Source organism: Serinus canaria, chromosome 3 (assembly GCF_022539315.1).
Source record: "Serinus canaria isolate serCan28SL12 chromosome 3, serCan2020, whole genome shotgun sequence".
Lineage (NCBI taxonomy): Eukaryota > Metazoa > Chordata > Aves > Passeriformes > Fringillidae > Serinus > Serinus canaria.
In genome coordinates this window covers 18,994,902-19,010,514 of record NC_066316.1, presented here as the reverse complement: position 1 = coordinate 19,010,514, position 15,613 = coordinate 18,994,902, and the positions used below count along the sequence as shown (strand labels likewise).

The following is a 15,613-nucleotide window of genomic DNA, read 5'->3' as shown; positions in this document are numbered from 1 at the left end:
CCAAAGACAGGTATCAGGCAATACTACAAATTCACTCTGACCCAATTCTAAACAGCCCACTTATTTCTTAAATTAATTTTGTACTGCATCTACTCACAGAGCAAATGGAGACCTTGAGTAAGTGAAGACAGAAAGAGAATGGCTAATAGTAACAGTTGTATGTAGAAGAATGGAGGCACAGGAATAGGATCTGATTTTACTTAAGCCATAATATGCACTCCTTAATACAAAAGGTAGTATAATGTTATCTGCTAACAGATAAACAAAAAAATATACAAAACAAATGGAATTTGACCTGTGGTAAAATGCTAAAATCAGACTCAAATGCTTGATGAGACCTTGCAGACAAGAGCCTACATCAAAAGGAAAGTAATATTTTGCATTTATAAATTTCCAGTAAATCATTTAGGAAAAAAACTAAACAGTGTTACAGCACTAAACTATTTTATCCACAGCAGGAATTAAACCACAGTCTACACAAGTACTTTGTGTTTAAATTCTCTTAGAATCGAAGCGTGGTTAGGATAGGAGGAGGAAAGCTCAATTTTTGGTATCAGGATCAAGTTCTGATTGTAACATACTGCATTTTAAATGCAGTGACTTTTCAACGTAGTTTGTATGGGTTAAATGAAAAATTGTTCGTTCTTTTTGAGGTGCTGGGAATTCTGCAATAATCATGAGCAATAATGGATACAACAGTGGCACTAACAACATTTCCGACCTTTAAATACTTATGTTTCCACCGGTCTGGCACTTTTCAAAGCAACCAGAAAAACCTGTCATCCAGTGTTCTGACCATGCAGTATTTTCAGGCCAGCTAATAATTAAAGAGCGAATCTTCATGCAACTGAGGTCACTACAAATCTTTTATTCATAAGGAAGCTCACCAAGTTTGAGTCTCTGGCCTGAATTCTGGGGACAATTTTGTCAATGCACCCCAGTGGATTAAAGACTTTCATAAAATCATGCAGAATCTGTTTAAAGAGTGAAAGCCAGCAAATATCCCAGATAGCAAGAGGAAGGGAGAATTAATTAGGGCAGCATTTCATTATCTACTTTCTAAGCTATACCTTGCTGTCAAACAGTGACAGTGGCTTCACACCCTTGAGTGAGAGCCTCATGATGGCGTAGAGGATGGTGCAGAGCACAAACTGGTGCTCCACCAGCGGGTAGTGGATGTGCTTCTGCTCCAGGGCCAGCTCCACGATGGACACCGGGCCCTCCACCGACACCCAGGCGTCCTCAGTGTCCAGCACAGGGGCCTGCATCTCATCACTGCTCACGTCTGCCTGCCAAGCAACACACCAGAGCAGTCATACACTAAAAACCTCCTACCCTGGCCTGCTCTGCAGTGAAATTAAAAAGAAAACTTCATGTTGTTTAGAATATCATTAACATTTATCTGAACTGAACAGGACAGAAATTAGTATAATCACAGTCTTCAAAAATAGATTTTAACCCATCAGTTCCTTACTTTCAATGGGAAAAATAAAAATTTACCTCTAGCAAAGTTTGTAGAAGTTCTGAACAGCAGCCAAGAAAAGCTGTCATTGCTGTGTCACTCATCCCTACATCCTGGTAACAAACAGTAAGATTTAAATTGTATCAGCTGGAATTGAAACAGGCTTTCATTAGCTATTTATGTCTGAGAAGACAGTTGTTAACATGAAATACATAGTTCAGCTCAGTTTCTTAACCTGTTATATTTAAATGAAAACAAATGCTTACTGAAGTATAACAAAGAATTAACAGGAGAATTTGGAATAAAGTAAATGTAGCCATTTACAATACTGTATCTCCAATGAAAACTAAACCAAGTAATGCCACCTAATAAATTTAATTTTCTGATCATATCAGTTGTCTTCCAAAGAAATTTTAACTAATGATTTTATGCATAAAAAGCAACAGTAATTTGTCATCTCATAGTCTCAAGCCTACCCTCCACAGTTCTAATCTGCTTTTTTGGATAAAAATTAATTTATACTACTTAAAATTTGTAACATTTTTTTAATAAGGCTACATTTTCTATTTTTCTTTAAACTTTCAAAAATAAATCACAAACCAATATTCAATTTTAGCCATTTCTAATTAATTCTTTCCACTCAGACAAAAGTAGTATTACTTGCCCGTCTGCATAATCGGTCCTTTGGAGCTTTTCCAACCTGTTTTTACAAAAAAGATAAAATGTATGACAACTAAATTTTCATTATGATATCTGTTACCCACATTTTACCCTTTTGTTACTATTTTCCCAATATAAAATGAGAAAATAGCTCAGTTACAGCTACATGAGGCAGCTCATGGCATATCTTGTTTTCAACAAAAGACTTGATATAGATTGTAAAGGAATGAACATCTTTGATGCCCATATTTAGTTCATCCTTCTTAAATCCTAGGATTAGAAATAAGATCCTCATTCAAATCTCAGAGACAGCTAAGAAATTCCCAGGGATTTCAAGAATGCAGGCCTAAAGCTGTAACACCAAGCATGATATTACAAAGGAACCAGTTAGTTAATAAAAACCTTTCTCTCCTCTCCTGCAGGTGTTAGGTAGAAGGGTTATGGTGAAGGATTGGCATAAACACATGCAGGAAAACTGGAAAAGGGTTTTTGCAAAAGCAACACCTCCTATGACTGTACACAACTGAGCCTATTTACTGGAAGGAATGGGGAAGAGGATATTCTCCAGTTCTTAGAGAGCTAAACAAAAAGCAAAGGCAGAAAATGAGAGGAGCAAAGGAGAAGGAAGACAAGACAGGAGAGCAAATTCTTGCTAGTTTTGTGTTGGAGTTGTATTCTTTAAGTCCCCATCCACTTACTAGGAGCACTCTTCCTAAACTGCCTTCCAGTAAACACCCCCTCTGCACAGTTAAAAAGCATGAAAAAAACCTGAAGCTTGGCAGGGACAAAAGACCACTCAAATTCAAAGCAGACAGGTTACACACTAGAACAAAAGCTAATTTACAATAGTAGCAATAGTTAAAAGTGCTAAACAACATCCACAAAATCTTCCATATTTTGCAGAATAAGACTTCATATATATGAAATCTTGACTTGTGGTAGATCCGTGGTACTTTAATATATTGTTTTCTATCAAAACAGGCACTTTCATATACTTACTGTTTTCTAACAAAATGCTATATATGCACACATAGATAATTTCCAACTGTTTCACAAATATTTCTTATTTAGTAAATACAAGCTAAAAAACTGCACTTAAGTCTTCAAAACACATCACCTAGTGTTGATCAGTTAATCATCCAACAGATTTGATATTGTAAAATATGCATTTCATCATCACTTCAAATGTTTACTTTATAAAAAGCCAAAGAAACAGTGGTAATTTGCATAATTAAATCAAAGATATTCAAAATACTTTTTAAAACAAAACGCCAAAATGAAATTGTTTATAAATACTGGTTTCACTTTTCAGTTAGTAACAAAAGCAGCTCAAGACACTGCACTCACCTTGTCCATAAGATATGTGGCAGAGGAAAGCCTTTTTACTATGAATGTATTCCACATCATCAGAGCAATACCTAGAACAATCACAGACTTGTAAACTCCAGGTGAATAGAAAACAGATCTTATAAGATGGTGAACAAAACAAGAAGGAATTGTGAATTATCCTCACTGCTTTATATTTGGAGTTTAGATTTCTCAGGAGGAGATTACACTGGTTATCAAATACACTCATAAGTGCAATTAATAACTTGTTAAAAATATTTTATTATGCAGACTGGGTTAAGCATTTTAAGTTAAAGTTTAAACGCATCAAGAGAGCCCCTCATTTGCATACATAAAGAGCCTACAAAAAAGAAAATGGTCATCACCTTCATTGAAACAGGGTGAAAAGTAATTGACTGCATACTGATGTTCCACTATTTAAATACAAGCAAAAATTCATTTCAGAGCAATTTTATTTTAAAATGCTTTTAGTTGAACACATCAACTTTATCTAATTAACTTATTTTCACAGTTGTGATGGAAACTCAATTTCACCATGGAAGAGAGAAGTGTGGATGTCAGCAGAAAGTTTTGGGGTGGTTTGGTGGTTTTAAGACAAAATGGCCATCACTATTATGAACAGCATTCATTAACTTTAGTCAAACATCCAATCTGTTTTACAATTTCAACAAAGATAATTTTTACAAAGAGCTTTGTACTCACCATGCTGAATGTGAGCATTAATGATGCATCTTAGATGATCTATAGACCTATTGAGAAAACATGCTTCCTTATTGGAAAAAATAAATGAAAGTACAAGTTAATACATTATTCAAAACTTGCTTTAAATGCAAATTACTAATTCTTAAAGGGCCCAGGTAGGTTATTTTAAAGCTTTTACTTTAACAGTTATAAAACTACTAAATTATTCTGCTGTAGCAATCTTCTTCACCAGTATCAGATGTTTCAGTCATCACGAAGCCGACTGTAATTTCAGGGTTTTTTAGTATAAGTACCACTAACATACTCTTTGCTGAAAGGCACCTCCACTGACTACAAAAATTTTTCAAACACAAAATGCATTTTGATAGAAACAGTAATTTTTACTCAATTTTGCTATGATGGAGTAAGTTCTTAACAAGTCTCAGATAAGCATTCTATTCTACATCAAGTGATGTGGCACAGCTCTAAGGAGCTCTAATTTAACTTTTAACATCATCCAAACTTAACACAACATTTTCCCTTACAGAAACTAAAGGACAGGAAAGGAAAAAAGGAAATTTTTTATTTTCTTTCTTATGACAACTGACAGCAGTGGCCAGGGAATCTGAGAACATTCAAGAAATCCCCCTTTCCTCCCACAATAGAGTGGGTTCTAAAAAATTTAATATTCTGTGACTTGTTTAAACATGTTTGGAACAGAGAAAAATATGCTTCTGGAGTACCGAAACTGTTTTGTATCTGCAGTACAAACAGCCAAAAACCTTTTTAAAACTGAACCCAGTTTCCAGACTCCCAGTATTGAGAATCTGATAGCCTAGAAATGCACAGTGACATGCCATTCAGCCTCAGGACATACTCTCATTTTTTCAATTTAATTTCCACTTGCCACAGAAAAATTGCACCTAGTAATGGCTTTCAAAGTCAGTCTTATTAGTTGATGTTTTGCTGAACTACCAGAAACCTGTGAAACTCCTTCTATCGAGTTGGTCTTAACCATTATTCGCTGCAAAAGTCACTTTCTTACCTCTGGGTCCTTATTCCACTGCACTATACATTCCCAAGAGCAATGTGCATGGAGTACATCCACTTCAAGACTACATGGAAATTGCTGATATGCTATTTGCAGCAGCTCTAGAAAAACAAAATTTGGAGTTAGAAGACAGACCTCTTCCCACTAAAATTTGTGCTACTCCACAACAACAGTCTCTGCAGACTTTTATAATTTGAAAAATTGACATTATTTTCTTACCTAGGATTCTTTCCAAGCCTGTTGCTGCTTCTGGTTCCTCAAGAAAGAGATTATTATGCATTTCTACAGATTCTTCAGTACTGTCTGTAGTGTTTTTGTACTGGGCCACACTCAGTATAACTGGACTGAAGCCTTGCCTAAAAACCCATTTTGCTACAGTATCAGCAATACCTCCTAGGATGTTGAAGAGAAAAGCAAGAGGTAGAATCAGTGCAGATTATTTACGGCTGACAATCTAAGCACAAGAGGCAATATAGGGTTTTTAACTACTACCTTTAATTACATACAGGTAACTACCAATTAAAAAATTTCCTAACCTACTGATCAGAAACTTACAAAGCAGTCTTTACAGTAATAGCTTTTAACAATTTCAAAGCACTGTTCTACATGATTTGCATTGCTTTTTAAATTAAGAATGGTATCCGGCAAAACAATTTCCAGCGCAGAGTACATCATTAAATAGGTAAGGATGGCTCACAAGTCTATTAGAAAGAAAATCAACAATCTCTCCAAGAAAAAGAATTGTACCTTTTCCAGCTTCAAGCAGTTTCTTCACAGACAGTCTGCCCAAAGGTTCGGTCTGGAGTGATGAAACTCTTTTTGTCCTTTTGGTCACTTTGCTGTGCAGTAGTGTTTGAAGTATCAGGCAATCCTCTAACTGTTTCAGCAGAAGTTTCCAATATTCAGTATCAAGGGAGAGTGCTTCCCAGGATTCTGTGTCTGAACCTATAGTTATTTGGGAAAACTAACAGAAGATATGAATTGCTTTAGGTCTGTTCATTTTAAAGCACCACAATTTTGTTCATAAAAAATGCACAGCATTAAAATTCAAAACTATATCCCAAGAGCTAATGCATTTTAAAGAATAATTTACTTCAAAGTATGCATTAACTATTTTGCAAAGATCAATTAACATCCCACACTGCTCACAAGTTACACACATACTTAAATAAAAGCCTTAAATAAAAGGAAATAAAAGGACCTGAAGAATCATCTTACAGTCCCATTTTTAAGTTCATATTTAGCTGAAAAGTGGGCTAGAATCCCTTAAAAATATTTAATTTTAAATCCTCCACTATATATACCTACCCCAAATATATGATTAATCCACCTACACTTCCATTTCCAATCACATTAAAAAATATAGATCATGTACTCAGAAATCTTGGATCATACCACATGGCAGTTCTGTGCACTATTTTGTTAATTACCATGTTTATCAGCAAATGCTTTGCCAGGAAACCAAACAATCTTTCCAGATTTGTAGGGAAAAAAGCGGGGGGAAGATATGTGGATTTATGGAAGGAAATAAATCTGTTACCTTTTTTTTTAAAGCAGAACAGAAGAAAAAGGGACAAAGGCATGAAGGTAAAGGATAATATGTTGCAACATATCAACATCTCTATTTTGCAACACTGACCATTTTGATAAATAGAATTGCAATAGTTGAGGTGAGTGTGCAAAAATACTGAAACACTTCCTTTTCTCTAGTTAAAATGTATAAGGCAGAGACAATTAGGGCACTGGGGCGTCTCTCCTATGAAGAAAGACAGCTGAGAGAGTCGGGCTTGCTCAGCCAAGAGATAAGGCTCCAGGGTGCCCCTCCAGTACCTAAAAGGGGTCTACGTGAAAGGAACTTTTTACAAGGGCAGGTAGTGACAGGACAAGGGGGAATAGCTTTAAAGACAAATAAGGAAGTTTAGATTGGCTATTAGGAAGAAATACATTACTGTGAGGGCAGTAGGCACAGGCTGCCCAGGGAAGTTGTGGATGCCCCTTCCCCAGAGAGTTCAAGGCCAGGATAATGATGCTCTTGAGCAACCTGGCCTAGTGGGAGGTGTCCCTGCTCAGGGCAGCAGGGACTGAAAAGACCATCTTTAAAGTGCCTTCCAAGCCAAACCATGCTATGGTTCTATTTACAAGACTGAACACTACCTATATCCCACCTAATCTAATTCAGACACATCTGCCTGGTGCTATTTGGAAATGGAATAATGTTTGCCATGTTGAATTGAAATGCTGTATGCAGTTTTACAGCCTTAATCACAACTTGGTAAAGGTATTTACTGCCAAGAAAACCAAGCATCCATCATGTTAAGAATGGACAGTAACACAGGTACTACAAAAATTCAACAGTTACTTAAAAAAGTCTCATCTATATTAAAACAGGTTTATCATCCAAAGTTCAGTGGACTTCTCAAATTTATGTGGAAAGTGTGCAAGCTTTAAGTTCATCAACATCATTTGCTATTGGAGAGAAAGTCAATGTACAGTTTCCATATTTAAATAAGTTTAGTAAATTATCCTAACATATCATTAATTCATCTCAGCATAACGTTCTTCAAATATGAACGCAAATTTTCAGGCTTGCAGGATGTCAGGCCTGTGCCCAGGGCCTGACAACGAGGGCAAATGCTGAGGATGTTACGATTACCAGGACAGTTGCAGGAAAGCGATACATTAACTAGAAGAGAAGGGGAGGTGTGAGATGAGTTACCTTTTTCTCAGTCACGCTGTCGATGACCTCTGCGGTTACAGAGTGTCCCACGTGAGCGGACAGCAGGGCAGCCGCGCTGCTTTCGGACTGGACGCAGGCCGTGCGCATCTGCTGCCACCAGGGGGACACAGACTGCGTGTCCCACGACTCGTCTATAGCGACTGGAGGCAAAGGGAGAGCGGGAAACTCAGCTGGGGTCACTGCGCAGGAGCAGCCAACCCAGGAACCAGCGCTTGTGAACACAGCTTGTCCACGAAGAGCAATTTCTGATTACTCTACATGATCATTTTACAGATATTTAGCACACGGGCTCTTGGATTGCAACTCAAGTTTAAAATAGATGGTGAATTACTCATTCTCAAAACTCATTTGTAGCTAACAGACAAGAGATCTGAACCACTAGGTAGCAAACCTGCTGCATGCTTAAAAGATCTAAGGGATGTTACACTTCACAATGCAGACAGATTCATTTGTGATTTCAATATGCCACACATAGTCAATGCACTCAAGCTGTCTCCCTTCAGGCTGCCTTGTGTTCAGCAGCATTAATTTACTTAGACAGCAACAGTAGCTTGTTCATGCTTCCCATTTCAAGCTGATAATGCTGCTCTATGGAGAAGTAGACAATAAGGGAACCTGGCACAGATTTATCCATAGCAGCTGTATGTGAGGTAGGAGAATCAGCATTTATTCATATGTACAACATAGGTACAACCTACTCCAAATTATGGCAAACTGATTTTATAGAGTACTCAAGTTACAAATGCTGCTAAAGTAAAAGTAAAGTAAAGGATGTCTGAGAGCCAATCAGCACAAATTAAAGAGATGGGACTTAACATCGAAAAAATGTTAGGGAAGCAAGCTGGACAGCCATGTTCTGATGCCAAATAGGAGTTGTGTCAACTTAGTGTAGAGTGAGAGTGAAAACATGGCATGATTAATTAGTCCATGAACATGCAGCATTAAGTTTTGCTGCATAATTTGTGAGGGGGGGAAACCCAAAATGATAACAGACTCTAGTCAGAGTAGCAAAATTCTAATAATAACAACAGTTGCCTTTGAGTATTTTAAACACACATCTCACCTTTCATTTTGCTCAGAAGTGACAGCATAGTGTGAAGGCAACTGACAGATTCTGGTTTGTCTAGAATATCTTTTTCCTTGGAAAGCCATAAATTGAGAAGGAGTGACTGTAAAAAAAGAAAATATGGAATTGAAGCAGTAAAATGAATATTGCAACAATATTGCAACACACTAATGCAAACAGTTTCTCAAACACTCCTTTTTGAAAGCTCAACCTGGCAAACATTATGAGTTAATATTATAGTTGAAAATTTAGAACACTTGTAGTCCTTAATGAATATTTTAGACATTCCCACCAGAACACCCACATTTTCTACTAGAATATGTTCTTCTTTTTTTTCTTTGATATCGCTTAACTGGGAAATGCAAATATGAGTAACTACAGAACTGAATATGGGGTTATTTGAACACAGACTAAATACAGCAGTAATCCAAAAGTCAACATGCAGAAATTTTCCTTTCAGTATTTTGTTTTCATAATACTAAATCAAAGTTTTGAAGCACGTAATAAACATCTTACCAACAAGGTTTGTGGGCTAAAACCTGCTGATTCCAGTGCATGGCACATTTCCTCTGTGGAACTCTCCCCACATAAACACTTCCAGAAGAAAAAGCTGCCTGAAGCAAGAATTAGTTGACATTATGAACATTATCTAAAACCACAATCCCTCTCCTTGCACTTAGACAAAAGGCAATCTATTGATCAGGTCCCAGTGAGTGCAATACAAAAGAACAGGTTACATTCGGGATCACCTGGTGTTCACCTGCCTGCCAGCTTAACTGTAACAGTCTTTTCTGATCCCCAACAAGGGACACAGAGGGTTGAGATAAAGACAGATCTGACCAGAGCATGTTAAAGCAAACTTGTCATAAGCATTGATTAATTACCTTAATAGTCAATGGTCACAATACTGACAGATTTGCTGCCAGAGCAGCGTGAAGTGTACATTGCTGTAAATATTCTCTGTTGTGCTTTATCACCCCTGGGGGTTTGGTTTTGGTTACCAGGTACCGTGTAACGCTGGCTCATGGCACGTTAAGATCTCGGGTGTAACACTGAGCTGCCTTCGGCCACCGGCTCCGGCCCTCGGGCGCCGTGCAGTGGGAAGGATTCACAATTGCACCTTGGTTCCTCCAAGGGCCCATCCAGAGGGAAATGCCTTCCTCCACCCGAACTACAATCAATCTGCTCAACACTGCTCGGTATACTCAGAGAGAAGAGAGAGTCTCTGGATCTGCTGGCAAAGTGACATGTACTGCGACTACTCTGAGCCCAGCAACCTGCACTGTGGCTGAGCTACAGAAACAGACACTGAAATCACTGACAACTCCATACAAGAAGAAATACTGTAAGTGAAAGTGAGCTCACTCAGTAGGAGGAATAGGAGAAGGAGGTGGATGAGGGAGGCTACTCCAAAGTAGGGCCAGCATGAGAGCAGTAGAATGAGGTGTTCACTACTCAGGTAGGAAGAAGAGGAAGAATTGGTAAACAAGGAATCAAAAATCTCTATCCCTGAGGGAGCTGCAAGATATCCGTGAAGATTTCAGCCAAAATCCAGGTGAGTAGGCTGTCATTCAGCTGTTCTTATGTTGGGGTAACAGGGCTGATAGACTGAAATGAGAGGGTAAGGAAGCCAAAGAGCTGGGATCCCTTTCTAGAGAAGAGGGAATTGACAACAGAATGGAAAATGGGCACAAATCCTCAGCCTCTAGAGGCAACTCCTCCCAGGTATAAAGGGAAGGAATCCTTTTAAGGAATGCATTACACATCTCCCAGGCAAGCAGACTGATCCAGACTGTACAGAACAGGTTGGAGCCACCCTTTGGAAAGACTGAAAGACGCAATGGGCTTTTAAAGGGTATATGGAATACAGTGGGTGCTAAGACATTCTAACACTGGGATACAGAGGTAGCTAAGGTCACTTGGTTGGTCAGCACTATGGGATCTGCCAATCAAACTACCCCTGCACAATCAAAACTCTATTGTACAACAGAAAGGGATAAAAATACACTGGAGAACAGAGTTTATGTTGCTCCTCTCTCCCATTTGTGGAACTGCTTTTGCTAAAGGACCTGGATGCACTTGGGGAAGTCTGATGCGTACTTCAAGGGGATTTGATTCTGGATGAGAACAAACAATGACTTGAATTGTACGCAAATTGCTATATAATACTGTATGTCATCACTACTATGATATCTGCTGTATCAACGGTTATTACAATAAAAATTACCAAGATTAATGACAATTTAATTTTGACAAATCTGCCAAAGGGCAGCGATGCTATAAAATGACAAGCACAGTGGTGATGGAACCAGAACTGGTTTCAGCATGCAACAATCCAACACCACACACCACTTCTGCCCTAGAAGACAACTATGACAGATGGAGCTCACAGCCATGGACTAAATGAAATCATTGGACACTTTAGAGAGACCTTTTTGAAAATCTCAACTCCACAAATTAGGGCTCCTTGTTGCCTCACCTAATGGCCTTGTGCTGCCTCTAGTCAGCTCCCTCACCTCTGAGGCTGAAGTCAGTCCTGCCTTTAACTCAATTCTGTGCTGAGAACATGAAAGAAGCAGCAGGGTACAGCTGCTCTGTGAAGTTCCAGTTACCACTGCCCAATTTAGTGGTGCTAATAAATGAATGAACAGTGGTTACATGGCTTTAGAGTAATTGTATCCACAGATGAAATTAACTTGTATTAATAGTCATTCATGTAAAAGACTTGTACTCCAGCTAAAGGTAAGCGTCTAAAAGGAGCAGTTACACACTACTTCATTGCTAAGGCCTCAAATTAGGGCTAAAATATTTATATCATCTTAGATCAAAATCAGTCTGAGTAACGTAACAGAGCTCAACAGCTCTTACCTAAAGCCACATATTCTCCATCTTCCATATTTTTTACAGTAATCACATCCTTTTCATATTCTAGATATTCTAAGAATATTTTCACAGACAACATGTCATCCTTCTCATCAGTCAACTGAGTGGTAGTTTGAGTATTTTCTTTCTTGTAGTTCTCCAGTAAAGTTTCAAGCCTATGAAAATCTTTTTCTTCAAGACGAAGCAGTTTAGTCAAGTCCTTAAAAGCAAAAGCAATATAAAAATCTCATCTCAGAAAAGACTTATACAAGCAGATAGTTTTCAAAACATAGTAAATATGAAAAAAAGCCGAAGAGTCAAAATATTCCATTTCTAACATCAAAAACATCTTTGAGAAGGGCTAAAATAATCTCCATATCAGTTATTCACATTGCTCAAATGAAGAGCTTGTCTAGCTTCCTTTTTAAGAACAGATGCATTTCCCATTTTTAGATTCAACCCACAGCATAACAACTATCCATCAAGTAAACAAGCCTATAAAATACCAGTATGGTTTTGTAAATCCATAAGCAGGTTTACAAAAGCACGCCAAATTATGCAAGCATCAAAATTTTTAACTTCTACAGGTCTCAAAATATCCCTCCAAAACCAAAGTGAAGAATACACCACGTACCAGTTCTTTGAATAAAGAACTGAAAGCAGGAGACTGTGGTTTTATTTTCACTTGTATCTCAACTTTGTGTCTCCTAAACAATACTAGGTAGATGAATTACCAGACACTTGCATGAGGCTGGAGGGAAGGTATTATAAGTCATTACTTCATTAAAAGCTGCAGCACAAAAAGGGGAACTTGCTTACCTACTTACTTTATCTGAGATTTTGAAAACGTATTCTTATGCTTAAATAATCACTTGACTTTAAAAGACAACTGAATTTTCAATTTACTCACATTATCAGAAGGTGAAGGCTCTTTCTGTATGTTCTCGGAATTTAGTTTGCTAACCAGTTCATAAAGATGTAACAGCTTTAACTTGTTTGCACAGAACTGTAGCAGTCCTTCATCCACACACTCCAGCTCTGAGGAGAAATAAAACTGCACTTGAACTTGAACATATAGCCAGGAATAGTGAAACAAACACACAGAACAGGAGGATTTCTGAAACTCACTGTAATTTTTTGATGCACTGCTGTTTGCAATCACTACATTCAATTCAGAGCAGCATAAAATAAGAATTATTTTTACAAGAGGTATTAAAGAAAGCTATGAAGCTTGTTTTAAAACTGGAGGTTGACAACGTGAAACTGAACAAAGAAAATCTATTGTCTTCTGGTTTAAGGCCAAACCACAGACTGTCAAAAACTGAAATACAGTTCTGGTTTTCTTTCATCAATAATATTTTAGCCATTCTGACACTTTAAGCATATTCCTCTCATCTGAAGAAGGCTTGATAACTACTGACACCAATTAAATTTCACCTCAGCAAGACACTGCCTTCTGTATTTTTGCAATCTTAGTTTTGGAAATTTCATGTATCTACTGACATTCAAATTCACGTAACAATTAAAGCAAACAACATAAAAAACTAATATTGACATGTCCAAAAAAACCCCTTTTATTTCAGCTTATTAGTCTTGAAAGAAAGGTCATTTTACAACCTCTCAGGAAGGCTTTCTATACAAAAGAGTCCACTGAATACATAATTTTCACCTGAACTGCTTCTAAACATATTTTCATTTATGAACCCTTAAATACTTTTGATACATTGCTATTAAAATCCTACCAAAAAAAAGAGAAAACAAAGAGCTTGTCACAGAACCACTTGACCTTGAATTCACAACCACAGCATTCACAGAGCCCAGGATCTGCTTCATATTATCTTTTACCTATTAGACAGAAGTGGAGAAATATAACACTACTCTTGTGAAATTAGAAGGCTGGAACATCAGCCAAGTTTGCTGTATATTGTGACTGTGGGGAAATAATGTTATGTTTGACATGAGATTAATGATGAAAAATGCACAAACACACAGACCTTAGGAAATATACTACCCTGTCATCCTCTCTTCAGAATTAAAAGTCACGTTTCTATTTTCCTTTGGATGTTTTAGGAGTTCTAAAAGAAATGGATAATACTATTGATTTAGAATGAGGTTGAGAATTTAGGTAGAGAACTGCATGTGTGAAGGTCTCAATCTCCTTTATGTACTTCAAGAAAGCCATAAAAAGAAATGAAGGAGAGATTTCTTTGATTTTCAGCAACAAGATTTTGAATTGGCAATGGCATTTCCTGACATAAATTCTGAAATCTCTACCAAAACATGAAGTATTTGGTAAATTTCAGTAAAGTTTACCTAAAAAAGATACTAGATGAGGTGACAGCTCAGATTCTCAGTGATAAAGATTTTGTGCTTCAAGTACATTAAAATGCACAGATCATGCCACATCTTCACTTCCTTCTTTGCAGAGAGAATAAATTAAAACACTTACAGGCAAAAGCCTATGAACCTTCTTTCTAAAGGATGCTTTTACAGGACACAAGTACCCAGACCAGTTTTGTTGAGTTTGTTTTGTTGGTTTTTTTAAAAATAACATAATCACAAGTTACTAGGCACCCAGCAAGCTTAGCCAAACATACTTACCAGCAAGCTATTTGTAGTCTGCATTAAATAAAGACATAGAAAAGCAACATCTTGTGATATCTAGCACGGAAACTAAGCAGACCAAGCCTGGTCTCCCTGTGGAACAGAACATTTCTATAATAGTAATAGTCTTACAGCGCTGCAGACAAAGTGCAAATAGCTCTCTATATTTGCAAAATAAATATCCACCTACCCTGCTTTTTTAAATTATCCATTAGTGTCTGAGTGATGTTTGTGAGAGATGAAAGTGGCACGCGTTCGCTTGTCAATATACTTTCCAAAGCCTGTTAAGCAGATTTTCAAGAGAATTAAACATTCACTTAATCTCATTGTAAAAACATGCAAGTTAAGCCAACAATAGCACAACTTTGACCACAATTTTTTATCTGTATTTCACCTTCACATATACTTGTGGCATAATTTGCTCCTACAGAAAGGTCTTCTCTCTTTTTATTATTCACAGACAATGCCTTGGGGAAGTCACAAGTCAAAGTTAATTCTAGTCAATATGTTGTAAAAAAACTACCCAGCAAAACCACACAGAAACCCTAAACAGCTCAATTATTTGCTTCAAGTAATTCTAGGGGGAAAAAAATCCCCAACTTACTTTGAAGTATTTAGCACTCTGACAATGCAGTGCTATTTTTCTAATATTAAAATATACGCTAAATGTTCACCTGTTTTTTTGTAGCAGGATATTTGATATCAAGTATTAATTCCTTTGCTTCAGCTTCAATTAAATCTGCAAATAAAGACAATCACAATTTAAATTCATATTTCTCAAATGCCTTCAGAAGAGCAAGTAAGCCTGTACAACAGTTAAGGCGCCTGTGGGTTTATGACAAAGATGAAGACACTGTTGCAAAAGCTGCCAAAATAAGCTTGAGGAAAATGAAACAAAATAACAGAAATCCCAAGCTACTTAAAGATCATAGCTCATAGCACATAGAGCCGTCAGAATGCACCACAACTGTACTTGTGGTTGCATACTTACAACACAGATAATCCAAGCAGCCTTTGATAACACAATCTTAAAAAATTATACAAGAGAATTTACCTGGATCTGAGGTTTTAGCTTTGAGTAAAGCATTTAACTTCTTCACTAGATGCATATCTTTTGCTCGTTCACTCTTTTTATCGCTGAAG

At 37.3% G+C, this 15,613-nt stretch overlaps 1 protein-coding gene across 4 annotated transcripts in view; it reads right to left on the bottom strand.

Moving 5' to 3' along the window:
* The window catches only part of RAB3GAP2 (RAB3 GTPase activating non-catalytic protein subunit 2), a 43,158-nt gene that overhangs the window by 3,336 nt on the left and 24,209 nt on the right, over positions 1–15,613 (bottom strand). For all 4 annotated transcript variants that reach the window (XM_050972103.1, XM_050972101.1, XM_050972102.1 and 1 more), the window contains 16 exons: positions 15,525–15,607; positions 15,145–15,209; positions 14,661–14,751; positions 12,777–12,904; positions 11,873–12,086; positions 9,521–9,618; positions 9,002–9,107; positions 7,918–8,078; positions 5,949–6,165; positions 5,421–5,594; positions 5,196–5,302; positions 4,172–4,238; positions 3,470–3,540; positions 2,127–2,162; positions 1,501–1,575; positions 1,071–1,289 (listed from right to left, as the gene is read on the bottom strand). In XM_050972103.1, coding sequence (XP_050828060.1) covers positions 1,071–1,289; positions 1,501–1,575; positions 2,127–2,162; positions 3,470–3,540; positions 4,172–4,238; positions 5,196–5,302; positions 5,421–5,594; positions 5,949–6,165; positions 7,918–8,078; positions 9,002–9,107; positions 9,521–9,618; positions 11,873–12,086; positions 12,777–12,904; positions 14,661–14,751; positions 15,145–15,209; positions 15,525–15,607 — 1,912 coding nt within the window. The remainder of the gene's footprint in view (positions 1–1,070; positions 1,290–1,500; positions 1,576–2,126; positions 2,163–3,469; positions 3,541–4,171; positions 4,239–5,195; positions 5,303–5,420; positions 5,595–5,948; positions 6,166–7,917; positions 8,079–9,001; positions 9,108–9,520; positions 9,619–11,872; positions 12,087–12,776; positions 12,905–14,660; positions 14,752–15,144; positions 15,210–15,524; positions 15,608–15,613) is intronic.